Below are 20,403 nucleotides of genomic sequence, written 5' to 3' on the forward strand. Positions count from 1 at the left end.
CGTCTGTCATCTCAATACTTTGGGAGGCCAAGGCCAGCAGAGCACTTGAGCTGAGGAGTTCAAAACCAGTCTGGGCAACATACTGAAACGCTGTCTCTACAAAAAAATACAAAAATTAGCCAGGCGTGGTGATATATACCTGGTCCCAGCTATTTGGGAGGCTAAGGCATGAAACTCGCTTGAACCCAGGAGGCGGAGGATGCAGTGAGCCGAGATTGTGCTACTGCACTCCAGCCTGGGTGACAGAATGAGACTCTGTCTCAAAAAAAAAAAAAAAAAAAAAATCTTTAAGCATTGCCCCTTTCACTGGCTCTTGGCTACCAGGGCCCAGGTCCTGGCTCCTCTCTCTCCCAGACCCCCTGCCCAGGGCTGGGCACACAGTAGGTCAGTGAGTAGGGCCCCCAGCACCACCTAGAGGAGAGGAAACACATGCCCCGGACCTCCCTGTCGTGGCAGGGCCTGCTTATTTCTGCTCTAGCCCAGAGTGTCTGTAGAGCCACTGCTGGGCACCAGAGCAGGCGAGAGCTGAAGACTGACAGGTTGTTTCCTGAATGATGGGACATGCAAGGGGAGTCAGCTTAGTGGCTTCTCCTCATGGCCTTGTGCTGTCTGTGTCCTCCAAAGCGGGTGGTTGCGTGTCCTGGCACCGATTATGTAACTTGTTGCTTCCGAATGTGGGGCTACCCTATGGCTTGGGGTGACAGGTTGCCCATCTGGTTTTTCTAAGCCCTACCCATCAAGTGGTGCAGCCCTGGGCTGAGGTTGGTCCCATGGTGTTCTCCCATGGCTTGGGGGTCCCAGACAGTGCCCTGACTTGGAATCGGTTCACTCAACTGTGACCTTTGCAGTCCCTTCTGCGGAGGGTACTCTGACCAGCGCCTGTGTCTCAAGTTTCATCTATTTCAGGGCCTCAACACAGCTGGGCTCACTGATGGGATGGTTATTTTGGAGCCGCTGGCTGCCTGCAGCTGCTCCTGACCCTGAGGGTTGGAGGGGGAGAGAAGACAGACTTGGGCTGGGCACTGTTCTGTTTTTAGCTGTTTCCCAGCGGCTTCCATCCCTCCCCTCCCAACTAGCAAGATTCCAAGCAAGGCTAAAGGGATCTTCTTTCTACCCTCTTCTTCTCTTTGTACATCCTCTGCTGTTTCTCCTTCCTCTCTTCCTTATCCTCTCACCTCTGTGTTTTAGCTGCTGTTTCTTGGACTTCAGTGATTTCATTCACTGAATATTTCCTGGGTGCCCATCATGACTCATGTGGAGTCCTGCATTCAGGTTCAAATTGCTCACCTAGAGAACAGCGGTAATAATGCCTGCCTTGAGTTGTTGTTGGAAAGATCAGAGGTAAAGTGGGACCACTCCCAGCACCCAGAAGCTACCTGATCGCTTCAGATATTAGTATTTGCTTGGGTTGAGCACAGTCTCAACTAAAAGTCAGGTCCACCTGTCCTCAGACAATTTGAGGCTGGAATGAAGGTTGCTTACCCGGCCAGCCAAGTGCAGAGTCAGACATTTAAACCCAGGCCTGATCCAGACCTGGATCACCCTAAAGCCCATGCACTTTCTTCTGAATCATGTGGCATTTCGCATGCCAATAACAATGGCTCATATTAACCTAATGACTATGCTGGGTCTCCTATTAGGTGCCTTGTGTACCTGACTCCTTTTCATCCTCACAGCTTCTCTTTTAAGGGGATTATTAGATACAGATTTTATGTAAATCAGTAGATGTTGATTTCACTGCCAAAGAGGCCTCAAGAAGTTCAGCTATTTTTCCAGCCATATAGCCTTGTCATACAGGAAATAGCAGAGCCAGGGTTTAACCCTAGGCTGACGACTTCAAATTCATTGCACTTAACTGTGCTCCTGTCCTGCCTACTAGTATAGGAGTGTTGGTTACGGAAAAAAACCTAATGTACTTTTAGGTTGCATTATTAGAAGTATAGCATACATACCAAGGGAGGTGATGGCCACACTGTGCCTTGAGCCAGTTGGTGCACATCTAGAGTACTGAGTTTGGTTCTGTTAATTGTCTAAGAGGTTGGAAGGTATGTGGGGAGTCTGAGAATTCCCTGAGAATTGTCTTCAGTACTGGGCTGATAGGCAGCCCAGGAGGTAGTGGGTTAGATATAGGAAGATACATTTTGGTTTGAGAGAAGGGAGTACTCTTAAAGACAGATGAACTCCACAGTGGAACAGGTTGGCTGGGAGTTAGTGAGCACCTGGTAGTATGCATGTGTAAGTAGATGAGGACTCCTGCAAGGGCAGAGAGACCAGGATAGCTTGCATCCAGCTCCATTCAGAGCTCTGTTCTGAGGGTCTGCCTAGTGCCAGGAGCTCTGGACTGATTGTGTGGGGCCCTGTGACAATTGTGTTCCTGGAGGCTCTGGCTGGGTATCTCTGAGTGACTTGATTCCTCTTCTCCCTACTGTTACTGCCCCTTCCCCTCTGTCTTCCACCCTCTGGAGTTCCCAAGGGCCAGTCCCTGGACTCCCGGAGGGGTGAGGGAGCAGGGACCATTCCCCAGGGTCCAGACTGGCCCACAGGCCTTCCCCAGCTCTGCACCATTTGTCTCTCCCACCTCCCCTCTGCACAGGCTTTCCTGGACTCTGCCTCTGCAGCCCCCCAGCCTCTCTGCACCAGCACTGTCACAGAGTCAATTCCCTGGAATAATCACATTTTCTGGCCAGCTCCCTCCTCCTCGCTAACGTGATTCCTGGAAACCCCAATCAGCCAGGCCCCAGGAGGCTTCTCCAGAGCTTCAGGAGACTTGAAGGGAAGGGCCCACACCCAGAGCCTTCTGGGGGCCAGACAACACAGTTCCTGGAAGGGGCAGCGAAAGGGCAAAAGAAAAGAGGGAGGTTTAGCGACCATGTCTATGTTTAGCTGGAGCTGAATTCTGGCGTCTGCTGTCCCTACCAGACCAATCCCCCAAGCTTTGCTATCATACCTGAGAACCCCAGCCATCCTTAACCCCGTTCCTGAAGAGAAAGCACAGATTCTCCCTTGGAGAGGTTGAGAGAAGGCTGGAAGGAAGGGATGGTGTGGCTTATCATGGCACCAGCCAAATTTGGAGAGACTGACTCACACAGAAGGGCTTCAAAAAACAAGGAGGGTCTGGAAGTGAAGAATGTGGCATTGGGAGTTAGACCTTTTCTCAATCCTGGATCTGCCACTTGGTGGCTGTCATAACACCTCTAAGCTTTATCTGTAAAACGGGAGCACTTCTACGGACTGCTGTAAGGATGAATTGCAGGGGTAATTCATGAAACACAGTGATTACTTTTAGTGTAAGTTATAGGACTCCATAAAGCAGAACATAACACAGCCATTAGAAGAATATGGTATTGGAAACAGTTATTGGCATGGAAAGGTGTTCAGGATATAGCAAGTGAAAAAAGCTACCACGTTCTTAGCCTGGAGTCCATGCCCATGGATGGCTTCATGTAGTTCATGCATGCTGAGAAATTTTCCACAGAATTTAGTGAGAATGTGCATTTTTTTGGGGAGATGGGTCAATGTCATAATTACATTTTCAAAGTGATGTATTACATATAAAAGGTTAAAAACAGGTCATGTGTGATGTGTATATGGCATGACACAATTTTTGCATTAAAAAAGGAACCAACTGGGTATGGTGGCTCACACCACTAATCATAGCACTTTGGGAGGCTGAGGCAGGAGGATCGCTTGAGCCTAGGCGATGGAGATTAGCTGGGCAACATGGAGAAATCCCATCTCTACCAGAAAAAAAAAAAATACAAAAATTAGCTGGGTGTCGTGGTGCATCCCAGCTACTTGGGAGGCTGAGCTGAGAGGATGGCTTGAACCTGGGAGGCAGAGGTTGCAGTGAGCTGAGAGATCACCACTGCACTCCAGCCTGGGCCACACAGCAAGACCCTGTCTCAAAAACAACAAAATTATCCAAAAATACCACCTTTAAAAAGGCTGAAAGGTCATACATCCAAATATTAAAAATGCTTTTCTCTCTGGGTGGTGGGCTTACAGGCGATTATTTTTTCTTTTTGCTGAACTGAATTTTCTACAAAATACCGTTTCGTATTTTCTATAACGTGTATGTTTTAAAAAAGAACGAGTTTGATTCCCTGTTAAGCCACTTTCAAAAGGATATCTTGGATAGATGTACTTCTCCCAGCCTGTGTCCTAACGTGGCAATGGTAGCCTTAAACGGTGATTGCTAAGGTTAGATGAGACAATTTAAACAGAGGGGGTGTGAGTGTGTGTGTTTGCGGAGGTGGGGTGTTAGGCCTTCATCAGTGCACTCGACAGACGGTTACTATTTGTCAACGGAGTGCTCGGTGGTAGGCATTAGACGAAGGGAGCCCAGGAGTTAAATTTTTGAAAATTTAAATTATAAGCAATACACGTTTACTGTAGAAGAGGAGTATACACCTATGCATAAAGCAAGTTGGAAGTACCCACATGTTTTAAGTTTCGGTGCTTCCCCCACCAATTCCTCTGTTTAAACAGTTAGATGTCCCGCACGAGCCGTTCCTTGACTGTGCTTGCTAATGTAAGTCACGAGCATCGTGTACTCCATTAGCCATCCGAAATTGTAACGGTGCGCAGGTGCGCGCGGAGAGTCGGGGCAGCGGGGCGCGCAGGCGCCACTGCCCGGGATCCTTGCGTGACGCCGCCCCGTGTCTCCCGTGCAGACAGCGAGCTGGTGCTCCCGGACTGCCTGCGGCCGCGCTCCTTCACCGCCCTGCGGCGGCCGTCGTTGCGGCGCGAGGCGGACGACGCGCGCCTTTCGGTGAGCCTGTGCGACCTCAACGTGCCGGTCGCCGACGGCGACGAGGCCACGCCTGCCGCCGGCTGTCCCATCCCGCAGAACTCGCTCAACTCGCAGCACAGCCGCGCACTACCCGCGCAGCTCGACGGCGACCTGCGCCTCCACGCCCTGCGCGCCGGCGCGCACGTCCGCATCCTCGACGAGCAGACGGTGGCGCGCGTGGAGCACGGGCGCGACGAGCGCGCGCTCGTCTTCACCAGCCGGCCCGTGCGCGTGGCCGAGACCATCTTCGTCAAGGTCACGCGCTCGGGCAGCGCGCGGCCCGGCGCGCTGTCGTTCGGCGTCACCACGTGCGACCCCGGCACGCTGCGGCCGGCGGACCTGCCCTTCAGCCCCGAGGCCCTGGTGGACCGCAAGGAGTTCTGGGCCGTGTGCCGCGTGCCCGGGCCCCTGCACAGCGGCGACATCCTGGGCCTGGTGGTCAACGCCGACGGCGAGCTGCACCTCAGCCACAACGGCTTGGCCGCCGGCATGCAGCTGTGCGTGGACGCCTCGCAGCCGCTCTGGATGCTCTTTGGCCTGCACGGGGCCATCACGCAGATCCGCATCCTCGGTGAGTGCCCGCAGCCGCGCCTGGGCGTGTGCCTTTCTTGGATGGGGGGACGATTCCGGGTAGGGGACAGTGGGTGAGCTCCCTTTCCCCCCAGGCTTATGATGGTGTTGCTAAGGAATCACGGACACCTAAGGGGAGTTCTGGGCGGGACTCGGTCATCTAGTCAGTAACCCTCAAATGTCACCTGGGAGACTCACCTTGGGCGGGGAGGTGGGGGGAAGCGCGGATTATTGAGTTTGATGGCCAGAATCGGATCGACCCATAGTCCCACAGACACATAAACAGTCCAGAAGCACACAACCCAGTGACCGCTGAAAAATGAGAGGAAAAAAGGTTTCCCCCAGCAGTTAACTTTTTTGAGTCTTGGCTACCATTTCTCCAAAATGGAAATAAAGGTCCCCATCTTTAAGGAAGTTTGTGAGTCCAGATGAGAAAAAGAGGCTGGAATGTCAGTAGTAAGGTGGTGCAGGGTGGTGTCTAGTTGGGGGACTCTGGGGAATCCCTGAGTGGGCAGCCTTGGGGGAAGTGGGGTTGCAGAGTTCTGGGCCTGCCTTTTCTGGAGGACACAGGGTTTGAAAGGCCTGGGGGTTGTGCACTGAATTAAGAAAAGAAGGGAGGAAGATTCTTTATTGCAAGACTTGTCAGAGCCTTTAATATGCCGTGTGATTAAGGAGAGGGTGATGGCGGTTTTGGTGTACAGTTTTTCCAAACTAATTTGACCAGAAATCTTTTCACAAAGTGTCTCTTGGTACTTGTGTACCCCAGAGTGAGCAGGTGTTCATGCTTTCAAAGTGCTGGTCTGTGAACCAGCTCTGTGAGATTGAGATAGTTTCATTAGACTCACCTGGAGGACCTGTTAAAGTGCAGATTAGCTGGGTTTCATTAGACTCACCTGGAGGACCTATTAAAGTGAAGATTAGCTGGGTTTCATTAGACTCACCTGGAGGACCTATTAAAGTGAAGATTAGCTGGGTTTCATTAGACTCACGTGGAGGACCTGTTAAAGTGCAGATTCAGCTGGGTTTCTTTAGACTTACCTGGTGGACCTATTAAAGGTAGATCACCCGAGGTCAGGAGTTTGAGACTGGCCTGGCCAACATGGTGAAACCCTGTCTCTGCTAAAAATACAAAAATTAGCTGGGTGTGGTGGTGCGTGCCTGTAATCCCAGTTACTTGGGAGGCTGAAGCAGGAGAATTTCTTGAACCCAAGTGATGGAGGTTGCAAAGTGAGCCAAGATGATGCCAGTGCACTCCAGCCAGGGCAACAAGAGCTAAACTCTATCTCAAAAAAGAAAAAAAAAAAAAAAAAAGTGCAGATTCGTGGATCCCACCTTCAGAGATTTTAATTCTGTAAATCTTGGACAGGTTCTGGACATCTGAATTTTTTTTCTTTAGCAAATATGCTTACCCAAGTTTGGAGACCCCTGGGCTTCACAGCCTCTAGCCTAGACCTCAGCCCAGGAAGTAGATAGATGAGATAATGTGTGTAGATGAATGAGCATGAGGTACTGTATGAGATTGGCATACTGGGTATAGGCACATGTGAATAAATGCACATATGTTAATGTATGTAATGCTGTTGGTTTGTGAGAGCATGCAAAATCAGATAAAAAAACACGGGGGACCTCCAACTCTGGAAAGAGACCAAATAAAGATGGAGTGAAACATAAAAAAGGAATGAAAAAGACTGGGGGGAGTCAAGGCAGCCCAGAGGAAGGAGTTTGAGGACATGGTGGCTCGTGTCTGTAATCCCAGCACTTTGGGAGGCTAAGGCAGATGGATTGCTTGAGGCCAGCAGTTCAAGACCAGTCTGGCCAACATGGCAAATCCCCATTTCTACTAAAATGCAAAAAAAAAAAAAAAAAGCTGGGTGTGGTGGTGCACGCCTGTAAGCCCAGTTACTTGTACTTGGGTGGCTGTCACAGGAGGATCACTTGAACCTGACAGGCAGTGAGCTGAGATGGCGCCACTGCATTCCAGCTTGGGCAACAGTGAGACTCTGTCTCAGAAAAAGAAAGAAAAAAGAGAGAAAATCAGCAAGGAGGCAGGCAGATGAATCAGGATTGGGTGAGGAATCAGGATTGGATGAGAATTCAGGATGGATAAAAAGAAATTGGGCTGGGATGGAAAAAAAAAAAAAAAGTCAAGCTGATTTCACTGACCAGGAGATACTACATCTCAGAGAAAGGAAATTACATAAGAGTAAGGAGGTACTCTGTTCCCTCAGCACCATCTAATAATAGCTAAGCAGCTTTCCAGTAAGGCTTCTATTGCCCAAAGAGGCTTACTAGACTGGAGCAAAGGGGAGGCTTAAAAAAAATCCAGATTTATCTCTTTCAAGAGGGAGATAGGTCAGGGTGGGTGTTGAAGAAGAACCACCCAGAATTCAATATACATTCAACAGAGTGCTCCTGATCTGTTTGGAAAATTGGGCATCTCAAGCAGCAAATTGGTGTTTGAAGATCCTGACTGACTTCAAAGGAATAAGAAACCAGTGACAACATATGAAGGGTCATTATTAACCTTATAGAGGAATGCTTGGCTTTGTGGCTAGCCTAAGTAAACTAACAATAGAAGGTTATTTCCTTCACACATGTGTATCACAAAACGTACAGCCAGCTCCATACTTATTGGTGAAACATTGGAAATATTTCTCATGAAATCAGGAATATAATAGAGATGGTTTATAGACATTGTTCTGAAAACGCTGGCCAATGCAGCAAGGCAAGAAAAGTAAATAGGTGTGAACTCCTGAAAGGAGATGATTAACTTGGAAAAACAACACCGGAAGAGATGCCTTCGGGCATCTTTTGAATATTCTTAGACTTAATAACACCACTAAATGAATTAGAATTAATAGCTGCTGATAAAGATCTCATTGGGCACTTAGGTTTGTGCAGGGCATTATGTTAGGGTTTATGAGAGAGTCACAGGTGAATAAGATTTCCTGTTCTAAGCAAGCTTCGTGGTTTTACTGTAGAAACAAAGCTGGAGTCCTGGGCACAGAACAAATAATATCCCAGCTCTGTGGTTGTGTAGCTGTGTGTCTGTAGTGCGTGTGTGTGTGTACACGTGTACTTGAGGGAGTAATGTGGTCTGGGGGGAGTCAAGGTGGCCCAGAGGAAGGAGTTTGAGGACAGCTCCCAAAGGCTCCCTGGACAGTCAGCTCTTTGAAGGCAGGGGGCTGTCTCCAGCTTTCTGTCTGCACAGAGCCTGGTACCTCGTAGGCCCTTGGTAAGGATTTATTGAAGGGAGGAGAGAAGGAAGGAGGGAAAGAGGAAGGGAGGATTGTTAAAAAGGAGAGGAAGGCTGGGAGCAGTGGCTCACGCCTGTAATCCCAGCACTCTCGGAGGCTGAGGTGGGTGGATCACGAGGTCAGGAGATCGAGAGTATACTGGCCAACATGGTGAAACCCTGTCTCTACTAAAGTACAAAAAAATTAACTGGGTGTGGTGGTGTGTGCCTGTGATCCCAGCTACTTGGGCAGCTGAGGCAGGAGAATCTCCTGAACCCGGGAGGCAGAGATTGCAGTGAGCCAAGATTGTGCCATTGCACTCCAGCCTGGCGACAGAGCAAGACTCCCTCTCAAAAAAAAAAAAAAAAAAAAAAAAAAAAAAAAAAAAGTGACGGAAAGAAGGAGGGAAGGAAAGAATCTAGGATCAGAACAAGGCAGGAGAGGGTGAAGGCATTTTGCAGAGCTGCCGTGCAGAGAAGGTGGGTGATATCTGGGGACAGTGGTGAAGAGCGCAGGGCTCTGAACAGGAGGCTGAGGCTGTGGGGGAGGGAGATGGTAACTTGCATGCCCAGGAAACTTTGCAGAAAGGATGCATAGGAAGGGGTGGAGTACATGCCAGGCAGGGGCCTAGTTTGGAGCAGCTGGTATAACAAGAGGCAAGCAAGATGTGGCCCTCTAGTTTGTAGGTGAGAACAGAGGCCAGGCAGCAAAATCCTGCCTTCCGCCCTGTGGCTGGGCTGTGTGGTCAGGTCTGGGAACCCACTGTGAGGGATGGAGCTTTCTCCAGTTTGACCCTGGCAGGTGGCTAGCATATCCTTCCCTCCCTCCCCTTTCACAGGCTCCACCATCCTGGCAGAGCGGGGTATCCCATCACTCCCCTGCTCCCCCGCCTCCACGCCAACCTCGCCCAGTGCCCTGGGCAGCCGCCTCTCTGACCCCTTGCTCAGCACGTGCAGCTCTGGCCCTCTGGGTAGCTCTGCTGGTGGTAAGTAGGCCAGCCCCTCTGCTCCATGGTGGACGGTGTGGGACTGTGGCAAGGATGCAGCCTCTGTGTCTGGGCTGGGAGTGGAGAGTAGCTGGAGCCAGAGCTGGGCTCAGTGAACCCTTGTTGGGGGTGATTTCTGGGGTCATCCCCTCCTGTCCCCTAGCTGGGCAGTGCCAAAGGGTAGCTCAGGAGGGACCTGCCTTAAAAGATTTTGGATCCTTTCTTTCATCCGTCTTTTCTCTCACTGCCTGCTAGCCTCTCTGTCCCCTTGTCTGGGGGTAGAGCGGGTCAGAAGTGGGGCTGCTCAGAGCTCAGTCTTTTCCATTGTGCCCTGGCAGTTGGGTTGTTAGGGTGAACAGGCAGATCCTGATAAGTGGAAGGGGACACCAGAGGCCGGGGGCTCTCTTCCCATGAATCCAACGCCGGGCTGGGCCATGTCTCCTCCTGACTGGTGCCCCCTTGTCCTCAGGGACAGCCCCCAACTCACCAGTGAGCCTGCCTGAGTCACCAGTGACCCCAGGTCTGGGCCAGTGGAGCGATGAGTGCACCATTTGCTATGAACACGCGGTGGACACGGTCATCTACACATGTGGCCACATGTGCCTCTGCTATACCTGTGGCCTGCGCCTCAAGAAGGCTCTGCACGCCTGCTGCCCCATCTGCCGCCGCCCCATCAAGGACATCATCAAGACCTACCGCAGCTCCTAGCCCATTGCGGTGGGCCACCCCGCACGCCCACCTCCTCGGGCTTCCGCCCAGCCCCAGCTGAGGAACAAGCCAGTGGGGCCCCTTCTCTTCCTCATTTTGGAAACTTTTCCTCCTCCATTAAACATGGGAAACTGAGGCCCTTGAAAGTTTGGGGAGAGGGGGGTATCAGGCAGGGAGGGGCAGAGGCAAATCACCGATGGAGAGGGGAGGGGACAAGGCCACACTCACTGTCTCTCCCTTCTCTGCATCCAGCTCTTCTCTGCATGCTGAGGGCTGAATTGGGATCTCAGCCTGCCCGAATCCTTCCCCATCTGGGACAGGTTTCTAGGAGGTCGCTGTAGTCCGTGTGGCACCTTTGTGAAAATCAGAAAACGGGGACCTTCCTGTGGGCTGCTGCAGCCCTGAGCCGGGGCATGTGGCCTGGCTGGTGCAGTGTGGACTGGATTTTAGGCTCATTTGCTCCTTCAGCCAACTTGAGTGGTCTGCAACCTGCTCAACCTCCGGAGCTGTTGTCCCCCTCTGACCTCTGCCTGCCTTCTCTTTCCTCATTCCCTGCCCACTGGGCATGGCAGCTGGGGGTGAGAGGCTGGTGGGTGCCTCCCATCCTGGGCAGGCTGACGCCATGTCTCTCCCACTAGTCGATGGGCACATGAACAGGCTGCAGAGGGCTCCAGGTTCTAGGCTCCTGGCTGAGAGGGGAGGACCCCGGCCTGGCCGTAACCTTCTTTGCCCCCTCGTCTTGTTGGATGCCGTTGCCCAGGGGTAGCCCTTCGGTATGCGCTGGGGGATAGGGTTGGTCTTCTGCCAGGGTCTCTAAGGACAGGTTTGCAGCTACCCTTTCTGACTTGTTCCCCACAATTTGTGCTGTCAGGGCCTGGGCTGATTGTCAGAGCCTGTGGCATTACCTGGGATGGGCCAAGGACCTGGGTAGGGGTATGTGGTTTCCCTGGGCTAAGACCAGCTTTTTTCCTTATTTTTATTTATTTGGTTTGTGGGTTTGGGTTTTTGTTCGTTTGTTTGTAGGTGAGTTCCTATCCCCTGGGCCCCTAGAAAAGCTGCCCTTGTGTGTGGGCTACCTGGGAGAGGGTGCGGCTGAGGCAGTCATCACTCAATATCTTCCTCTGACTCCAGCCACAAAGCTCATAGCCAAGCCTGCCCACCAAGAATTGCAACTTCATAAGGAGGTACCAAATTGGGAGACTTTTTGGCAAACAGTGTCCATTTACAGAGGCAGACTGAGCCTTCTTAGTGCCCTGGGGCTGGTGGTCACCCAGAGCCACAGAGCGCCCTTCCTCCCAGGTCAGAGCTCGGTTATCATGGTTGGCTCAGGCACATCAGGTGGCCCAGGAGGTCCCTCCTCCATAAGGACATCAAACTTTCAGGAGGGCCAGGGTTCCCAGCGTGGGCCAGGAACAGGAGAGGGGGACCTTCTCATGGCGGGGCAGGGAGCTCATTCGTAGGGAAGGCTCTCCACCCCTGGAGAATGAGCAGGCAGGGACTGCCTCTTGCACTTCCAGGTTCTCATTCTGAGTTCTGGGGAGGGAGCGCCCATCTGCTCTGAGCTTGGTCCTCTCAGCTCTGCCTGCCCTGGCCTCTCCCAGCCTCCCAGCCCTCTGCCCCCTCAGATGGCTTTTTGTTTTTGTTTTGCATCCATCAGAGCCTGCTCCTCTGTGTGGCAGGCAGGGCATGCATTTTAGTCGTGACCACTGACCAGCTGTGTGGCCCTGGCCAAGTCATAGCTGCCTGGAGCCACAGCTTCCACTTCTATAAAATGGTGGTTTGGGGAGGGAGGAGCAGGCTTTCTGTGAGACACTCGGGAGTTCTTCAGTGAGGACTGCCGTGGGGTCGTATACCAGGACCTCGGGCTGGGCCTTTGTGCTGCCCTTGCAGTGGGCTTATGGGGAAGCCACCGCTCCGCTATGGGTCTCTACTCTCCAGTCACTGACAATGGGAGAACTCTTCTGTGGGAGGAAGCAGGTGGGGGGCTGGCTAGCGGGCCCTCCCAGCCAGGGATCCCAGAGGCCAAGGGTTTGGGAGAGGAAACCATCATCCCATTACCTCTGTCAGTGCAGGGGTGGCTGCTGCTGCCCTTGTGCACTCAGGTCGCTGTGATTGTGAATAAAGGTGATTTCGTACCAGCCTGAGGGCTGTGCTGTGCGTGGAGCATGGGGGGTGGGGGAAGGAAGGCCATCGTGTGTGTGCACGTGTGGGGGCGGGCTGGTGTCCTGGATACTAGGGAGTCAGCAGGAGATGTGGCCCTTCCCTCAGGGGTAATTGCAGGCCTCTGAGGCTTCAGGGTGGGCTGGGGCAATGAGGGAAGACTCCCTGGAGTGGGGGACTACAGCGTGATTTGAGGCTAGAATGCCAAGTGAGTCTTGTAAATTGAGAGACACCACTGCATCTGTGAGGAGCAGGGTGTGGTGGGGAAGGCGCCCTGGGATTCCACGATGAAGCTTGGGTTCCCCTTAAGGCAGACCAGAGCCCACATCTGCCGCTTGTGGGGTGTGCACCGCCACCTAGGGGCTAATAGGGTGATGACAAATGCTCCACTCAGGTCATCAGGGGCTGTGCTCTGAGCTCCCTGGGGACAAGGCTTCCACCCCTCTTCCCCAGGCTCAGACCCCAACATCTGGCGGGAGCTCAGCTGTGTTCCCACTGGTGAGTGCAGAGGCCTATGCCAAATGGGTGGCGCCACTGAGGAGAAAAGGGAGGCCTCTGGATAGAGACCTTTGGAGAAGTGTTCTAGATGCGCTAAGTGATCTTTGTGGCGGGGAAAGCTGGGGGAGACGGCTGATGGGGAGGAGGCAGCCAGACTGGCCCCAAGGTGTAGGCACAGTGTTGGAATTGAGCTTGTTTGGCAGCACCAGGCCTCAGAGGCACGTGGGACACCTGCCTGCCCATCCTGTCCCTTCAGAGGATGCTCAAGCTCCCCAGCCTCTGCGTGGCCTTGCACAGCCATGGGCTGTTCCCTGCATCAGAGCTAAGCTGTCCTGCTTACTGGGGTCCAGCAAAAGCAGGAGAGGGTCAGGGGGCCATGCTAAGGGGCCAGCTAGGCCTGCTGGATGTGGGTCCTTGGCCTAAAGATCTGTGTCTTTCAGAGCCTTGGCCACTGCCCAGAAAGCCTCCCCAAAGTGGGGAAGAGGCTGGAGGAGGTTGACCGCGATTCTCACCAGCAAGAATGAGAGCTGGCTGGGCGTGATGGCTCATGCCTGGAATCCCAGCACTTTGGGAGGCTGAGGCAGGAGGATTGCTGGAGCGTAGGAACTTGAGGACCAGCCCTGGCAACATGACAAGAATCTGTCTTTACAAATAATAAAAAAAAAAATTAGCTGGTCATGGTGGTGCGCCTATAGTCTCAACCCCTCAGGCGGCTGAGAGGCTTGAGTCCGAGGTCGAGGTTGCAGTGACCTATGATCATGCCATTGTACCCCAGCCTCAGTGACAGGGTGAGACCTTATTTTTTTAAGCGAGAGCTTACCTACCTGCCCCTACCCTCTAGCATCTTTTCTTTCAGAGGGCCCTGGGATCCTGGAGTCCACCTTGCAGTTTGGGATAATGGGACATTTGCTATTCAGCCGGATGGGTTTTCTGGTGACAGGGAGAATTAAAAGGTGATTCTGTTTGGTTAAAAAGGCCCAAAACTTTATTTAGTTTTCAGGGAAATATAAGATGCATGTAAACATAAAATACAAAACAAAACCCAAATTTTACAGTCTAGAAGCATGCCAAGACAGAGCATTTCTGCAGACCAAAGAGTCCTGTCAAAGTGATAAAGGACACCTGGGAAGTGGTAGGCCAGGGGGCTGGTCCCTTCCCCAGGGACACTGCATTTTTGTGATGAGATAAAAAAAAAAAAACCCAACTCTACTATTAAAAATGTTAGAAACATGGAGATAGTTTAGCACCACCAGTGATTCTGGAAATAGTTCAGCACTCGGAGTGACTGCACTGAGTTTAATGTCCTTTTCTCCAGTTTCTCTGCTGATGAGGAAAGAAGGAAAACCTGGAGGAAGGGCTCCTCCTGACCCCACAGAGCCCACTAAGAGCTGGGAGGGGAATTCCATGAGGAATTCTCCAAGGTTCTGGAGCTCCAGAGATGTCCAGCAATCCCCACCCAGCCATGCAGTCCACATGCCCACGCTTCAGGGATCACTCAAATCTGCCTTGCCTGGGAGTCACTTTCCTGCAGACCTCTGAGTACCTGGCAGGGAAACTCATTTCCCATCCTGTGTCCTGGATTTAAAGAAAACCTGTTGCAGATAACGAGTTGTAAATTCAAGGGTGGCTGTTTTGCTGTTCTCTCTGCAGTAAACTCTTATGGGGAGTATGCCTTGGTTATAAGGCACTGCAAAATGGCAGGTATATCCATGGACGACGTTCATCATACCCTGTCTAATTCATACCAGATGGCAGGCCTAGCCAACGGGACCACCATAGGTGTCAGAGATACTTAAAGATGACTGGTACCAACAGGATGACAAAGGAGGTTGCCTTCCTCCCAGATACGCCCAATGGAGTCTGAACTCTGATTCTAGTTTGTGCAGGTGGGGCCTACTGTGTGACCCATTGTGGTCATGGTCTCTGAGTCATACAACTTGAGCAGCTAGCTTTGGATTAGACAGTCAAAGGGGAAGTGGGCAAAACCAGCTGAGAACCTGGGAGCTGGATGCATGTATTCTGGAATCAGGGCCTGCAAACTCAAAGATTGGTTTGTTGCTGGTGACTTCCCCTCTCAGATAAGTAAATCAGTGACCATTGAGAACCGATGGGGACCCAGCTTGTGGCCCAATGAGTGGCAGTTTTTTTTCCTAGCCAGCTTCTGGGGCCAAATTTGGAGGATTTTCCAACCTGCTGTGGCTGGACCCTTGGGTGCTGAATCACTGAATTCCCTTCTACCTGCACTCTCCTTCCTGAAACACGCAGAGCAGACTTCTTCCTTCTTTCTAACCAACAGACAAAACTCCAAACCCGTTTTCAGTCTTCACACACCTTTTCTTCCTAGAAGACATCCTCTTCTGGAAGCCTCCTTCCCTAGTGAAGGGACAGTAGGCCCCAGCTAAAAACATGCACACGTTCTTCTCACCAACGTGCCTCTCACTTGCCTCTAACATGCTCGAGCCATCCTTTTGCTCTAAATAGTTCTTCCTCCTCTCTCCTTCTCTTTCACCTCTTGAGGCTCAGCCTATTGGTCACGACGGAACTGGGAGCAAGGCAGGGCCCTTCAGTACAGGGGACTCCATTCTCTAAGGCCACTGAATTCTAGGACTGGAGTAGGAGAGGGTGCCGATTGTCAAGTGCAAACTTGAGATTTAAGAAGACAGGATTGGGCCGGGTGCAGTGGCTCACGCCTGTAATCCCGGCACTTTGGGAGGCTGAGGCAGGCGGATCATGAGGTCAGGGGTTTGAGACTATCCTGGCCAACATGGCAAAACCCTGTCTCTACTAAAAAATACAAAAATAAACTGGGCATGGTGGCGGGCGCCTGTAATCTCAGCTACTCAGGAGGCTGAGGCAGAATTGCTTGAACCCAGAAGGCGGAGGTTGCAGTGAGCTGAGATTCTGCCACCGCACTCCAGCCTGGGTGGAAAGTGAGACTCTGAAAAAGGACTGGGGAAGGGGGATTGCGTGCTAAGCCCAACCTTATAGGCAGGCTGGGATCAAGGCCTTGGAAGGTAGAACCCTCCACCTAGTCTGTAAGCACCAGTGTGCCCACCGGCCTGGGGACCCAGGTTTGCAGGAGGGATGTTGGCAGTGGGACTCATTTCCCCCAAAGCTATGGAACACTGATCCTGTCCTCTCACTGGCTCTGATCATGCATCTTGGGAACCACAGAGACATGAGATGGCACCGAACAGGGATGATGATTTAGCCAGAAACTCGGTAAGGTCTAGCAGAGCCCTCTGCACACTTTCCAGGAAGTGCTGGGTCTGGCCCTGCAGTCAGGACTAGATGTATATGTACTTCCATGTCTTGTTGGGCACACTCTGAGCAAGTTCTCACCCTGACCACCTGACTCACCCTCCGAAACAGGGACGAAGGGGCGGGCAGCTCTTTTATTATAAGGGGCTTCTCATACTCATGGCATGGCTGAGGGGCAGAAGTCAGCCTACTTGATAACACATCTGCAGGGGTGACCTAACTGAACCAACTCAGTGTTTCTACACCCAATGGCATCTCTTCTGCACATCTTCATTTTGGAGCTTGGGACAACTGCGTAGGCTGCTTCTGCTAGACCTGTTAATGCCAGTGTGAAGCTTCCAACTAAATACTTACAAAAAGAAAAAAAACACATTGCACTCTCCAGCCAGAATGATGTGTGTGAATGACGCACACACTTGCTGCCAGAAGCTGAGTCCCTTGGGACCTGCCCATTGCTGAGGACTTGTTCAATGGAGACAGCTTGCCGGGTATTGTTTTTTTTCCTCTAACCCCGTGTTACTTAGTTCAAGTGGGAAGTTACCAATGCTTGCATACGCGCATGCATACACAGACACAGACACACACACACACACACACACACACACACACACACACACACACACACACACCCCACATGGCCCTCAAAAAAGTGAGGGAATCTTATTTAGCAATGTGGACAGTTCTCTTCCCAGAGAGCTCTGCATTGAAATTCTCAAAGACTGAATAGCTAGATGGATATCTAGGGAAAGACTCACACAGGGCAGAGTACCACTCTGGGCACAGAGATCCATGTCTGCAGAAATTCACCAAATAGGGGGTTGGAGCAGCAAGCATACAGTACTGGAGGTGGGGGAAGAAGCCACAGGGAAGTCCCTGTCACCTAGAGGGGCAGAGCTCTGGGGACTTGAAGAAGCAGACCTTCTCATTCTGCCGCTTCTCTACTGGTGCTGAGGAAGGAGGCCAGATTGGTTACCTGTTGTGGGAAGCTCTGTCTGCAGAGAAACCTGAATAGACCCCCCCCCCCACCCCGACTCTTCCTGGAGGAGAATTCATACTATCTTGTCTGGGTGTGGAGCACAGACAGGGCTTACTTCTCAGGCTGAAGTCGCTGAGATGAATGGGCGGGCTAGGCTCAGCCCCAGGCCCTGCTATGGGAATTGGTGTCTCACAGGGTGTGCACGGCTCAGGGTTCTTACATCCCCCCCCAAAAGACTTGGTGACCTCTAGGCTTCCTGCCTAGAAATTGAACTGATGGCACCCAATTTTAGAAAGATTCACACATACACCAGAAGGATCACAGCCCAAACATCAGGACATGGGGGTGAGAGAGGGCCGCTGGAGTCATTTTTAGGACAGGTCTCTCTGAGCAGCTGGCTGCACCACAACAGAAATCAAAACAAAGGACAGCTCCTGAGGGCCTGACTCTGCTCCAGGGACTGGGGCCCCGGAGGTCAAGGGCCCCCTGCCTGAATCCCTTTCTTCTGGGTGGATCTGGCAGGGACCCCTATCATCTTCCTAAGGAAGGGGGAGACGAGAAGCCTACAAGATCAAACTCCATCAACCCACCCACCTGTTCTACAGCTAGGGTTCCTTTAGCACCCGGCTCCTTGGATCTTGCTCTCCGAGCGCCCCTGATTTTCCCTCCATTGTCCCCAGTGAGCCCTGGCATCCATCTTGGTAATATTGCACTTTTCCTGTCTCTCAGATTGTTTCCATTTACGATTGAGAATGCAAGGTATTTGTAGGGGAGAGAGGAAGTGAGTAACCTTAAAGAAATAATATATTAGTTAAATACAATAACAGGAAAAATAGGGGTTACTTTATCTTTTTTCCCCTTAAAAACAAAAACTACCAAACCAAGGCCTAAACTTAAATAGCTCTACACCTATTCTGCAAACACTAGTAATATGAAAATAATGCCTGACTGAAATTCCCTTGTCTTTTTCCTTAGATGATAGAAGTAGTAACATGACTTGCTGAGGAAAGCAATGGATATAAATGCCAGTAAAATATGCTGCTCTAACATCTGAAAGTGATTAAAATGATTCTATATAATGCCTTCGTCAAGATGGAAAATCAAGGGGGAAGAAAGAAACCTTTGGGGCCAGGCTAGGGGTAGACAGGGCTGAGGCCTGGCAAGAGAGCCCGTCTAGTCTCTGGGCATGGGGGAACCCACAGGGCGTGGGGCCCACCTGCTGCTCAGGGTTGCCCCTTTCCAGCATGCTCTCGCTGCCCCCAAAGTCCCGTGGCCTGGTGAGAATAGCAAGGAGGAGAGGGGCAACATAGCCAGGCCTGTGTCACAAAGAGGGATGAGGTGGGTGGGAAATGAAGACTTTTTTTCCCTCTGAAATAAAAGAAAAAGGTCTTTAAACGAAAAGGAAAACGAAGCACCAAATGCTGTATCTTCGGGCATTATATGAACCTCAATAATGACCTCAGAAGGGCTCATTATGTTTAAAGTTGCAGTATACAGCAATACAGTGTCATTTCACATTTTCAATCGCAACTCATGGGAAACTAGGTTTGGACACTGCAGAGATTTTTTTTCTTTTTCCGTTTTTAGTCCGATCTGGTTTTCCTCCAGACGGGTCAGAGCCCTAGGCCCCTCCCTCCCTCCGCCTCCTGCCGGCAGTATCCTCCAGCATCACAAAGCAGCTCAGTAGCTCTAGGAAAAGGCCCTCTCACCCTGGCTAGGGCTGGGAGTCCAGGGGCACAAGGCCTGGTATCCCCTGGCCATTTCTGAGAAGGACTGGCATGCACCCTTCTTGCTTCAAGTATTAATCTCTTTGGGTTTGCAGGGTTTTGTGCTGTGAGTTGGGGGGGTGAGGGGGCGAGGGGGGAAGACTGGGGCATGCAATCCCTGTTTACTGCCCAAATCTACATGCTGTCACCAGGTGGCAGCATTCCCCACTTTTCCTGGATGCCTGAGCAACTCCCAGCCATCCTTGGGGCTGGATGTCACAATGTAAACATGACCACACAATAAACTATAATGGGGGTGAGGAGGAGCACAGGATTAACACAGTGGGGAGATCTGCCATTAACTAGCTGTGAGATTTTGGAAAAGTCATTTCCTGTCCTTGGGACGCAGTAACAGGAAGGGATGGGATGGCGTGACCTCTGAGGTCTCTTCGGTCCTGCTTTTTAATGACTCTATCACTTAGAGCATGGGGGATGGAGGAGAGGGGGGGTCCTTGAGGGATGGGAGAATGTGGGAGGCAGTGCAGGTGGTAAGGAAGGGCAGGAAAAGCAGGCTCTGGGGAGCACTGTGGTCCAGTCCGACTGAGATGCTCTGTGCTTGGCAGACATGCTCTGCACTCCGTCCTTGCCTGGCTGGTGCACTAGTGACTGAACTGGCTCAGTGCAGACACGGGAGGAGCGAGGCTGCGGGGCCCTCCCCCTGGAAGATAGCTACATGGAAGGTTCTTTACCTGACAGTCACTCTACTTTTAAATTTTATTTTAAATAGTCATAAATTACTTTTTTCTCTTAATAAATATGTGCTGTTTAAAAATGAGAAAAGTATATACTGCATCTTTAAGTAATGCACTTTGCTCTGAGTTTTTTCCATTCCACCTTATTTAAAGTGCATTAATTAAAAAATAATGAACCACTTCTTTATCATTATTGTTCAAATAAGTACAAATAATAATATGAAGACACTAAACCACTACCATTAGTACTGCAGTCTAGCAGATTAACTCAATATCCTGCTCTATTTAATACTGTCCAGCAGAAGAAAATAACTAATTTCAATTTTAAACATACAAAACAAGGAAACAAAACAATCTCACCACAGGCCTTCGACAAAGAACACGAGCCGTTTGCTCTAGCTGCCAGGCATCAGTGTATGGCGAGGGACAGGGGCTTGGGGTTGCCCAGGCAAGGCCTCTGGGATGGGGTGTGGTAGGGGTGGGAGTGGGTCTCGAAGGCACTGAGACGCTGGGTCCCATCTGCCCTGCCTGGGTGGGGAGCAAGGTGAGGGAGGGCTTTTCCTCCTCTATAGAAACCACCCCCGCCCCAGTCCAGGGACCCTGGCAGCTGAATCGGCGGCTGTGAAGCCCAATCTGTCTGAAATCAAAGGCACGTGTGGAAATCCACTCCCAGTGAAAGGGCAGTCCTTGGGGGAAGCCGGCTGGGCTTCTGGAGGGTCCCCTCTGAAATGTCAACAATTGAAAAACACAACCCAAAGG

At 51.5% G+C, this 20,403-nt stretch overlaps 1 protein-coding gene across 4 annotated transcripts in view; it reads left to right on the forward strand.

Moving 5' to 3' along the window:
- NEURL1 (neuralized E3 ubiquitin protein ligase 1) overlaps nucleotides 1–12,430 on the forward strand; it is a 94,659-nt gene extending 82,229 nt beyond the window's left edge. For all 4 annotated transcript variants that reach the window (XM_032281511.1, XM_032281513.1, XM_032281514.1 and 1 more), the window contains exons 4-6: nucleotides 4,674–5,363; nucleotides 9,437–9,583; nucleotides 10,053–12,430. In XM_032281511.1, the coding sequence (XP_032137402.1) occupies nucleotides 4,674–5,363; nucleotides 9,437–9,583; nucleotides 10,053–10,291 (1,076 nt within the window). In that variant the 3' untranslated portion in view covers nucleotides 10,292–12,430. The remainder of the gene's footprint in view (nucleotides 1–4,673; nucleotides 5,364–9,436; nucleotides 9,584–10,052) is intronic.
- The last annotated feature ends 7,973 nt before the right edge of the window (nucleotides 12,431–20,403 follow it).

The sequence above is a fragment of the Sapajus apella genome, unplaced genomic scaffold (assembly GCF_009761245.1).
Source record: "Sapajus apella isolate SASKATOON/1434 unplaced genomic scaffold, GSC_monkey_1.0 scaffold13, whole genome shotgun sequence".
In the NCBI taxonomy this organism is placed as follows: Eukaryota; Metazoa; Chordata; class Mammalia; order Primates; family Cebidae; genus Sapajus; species Sapajus apella.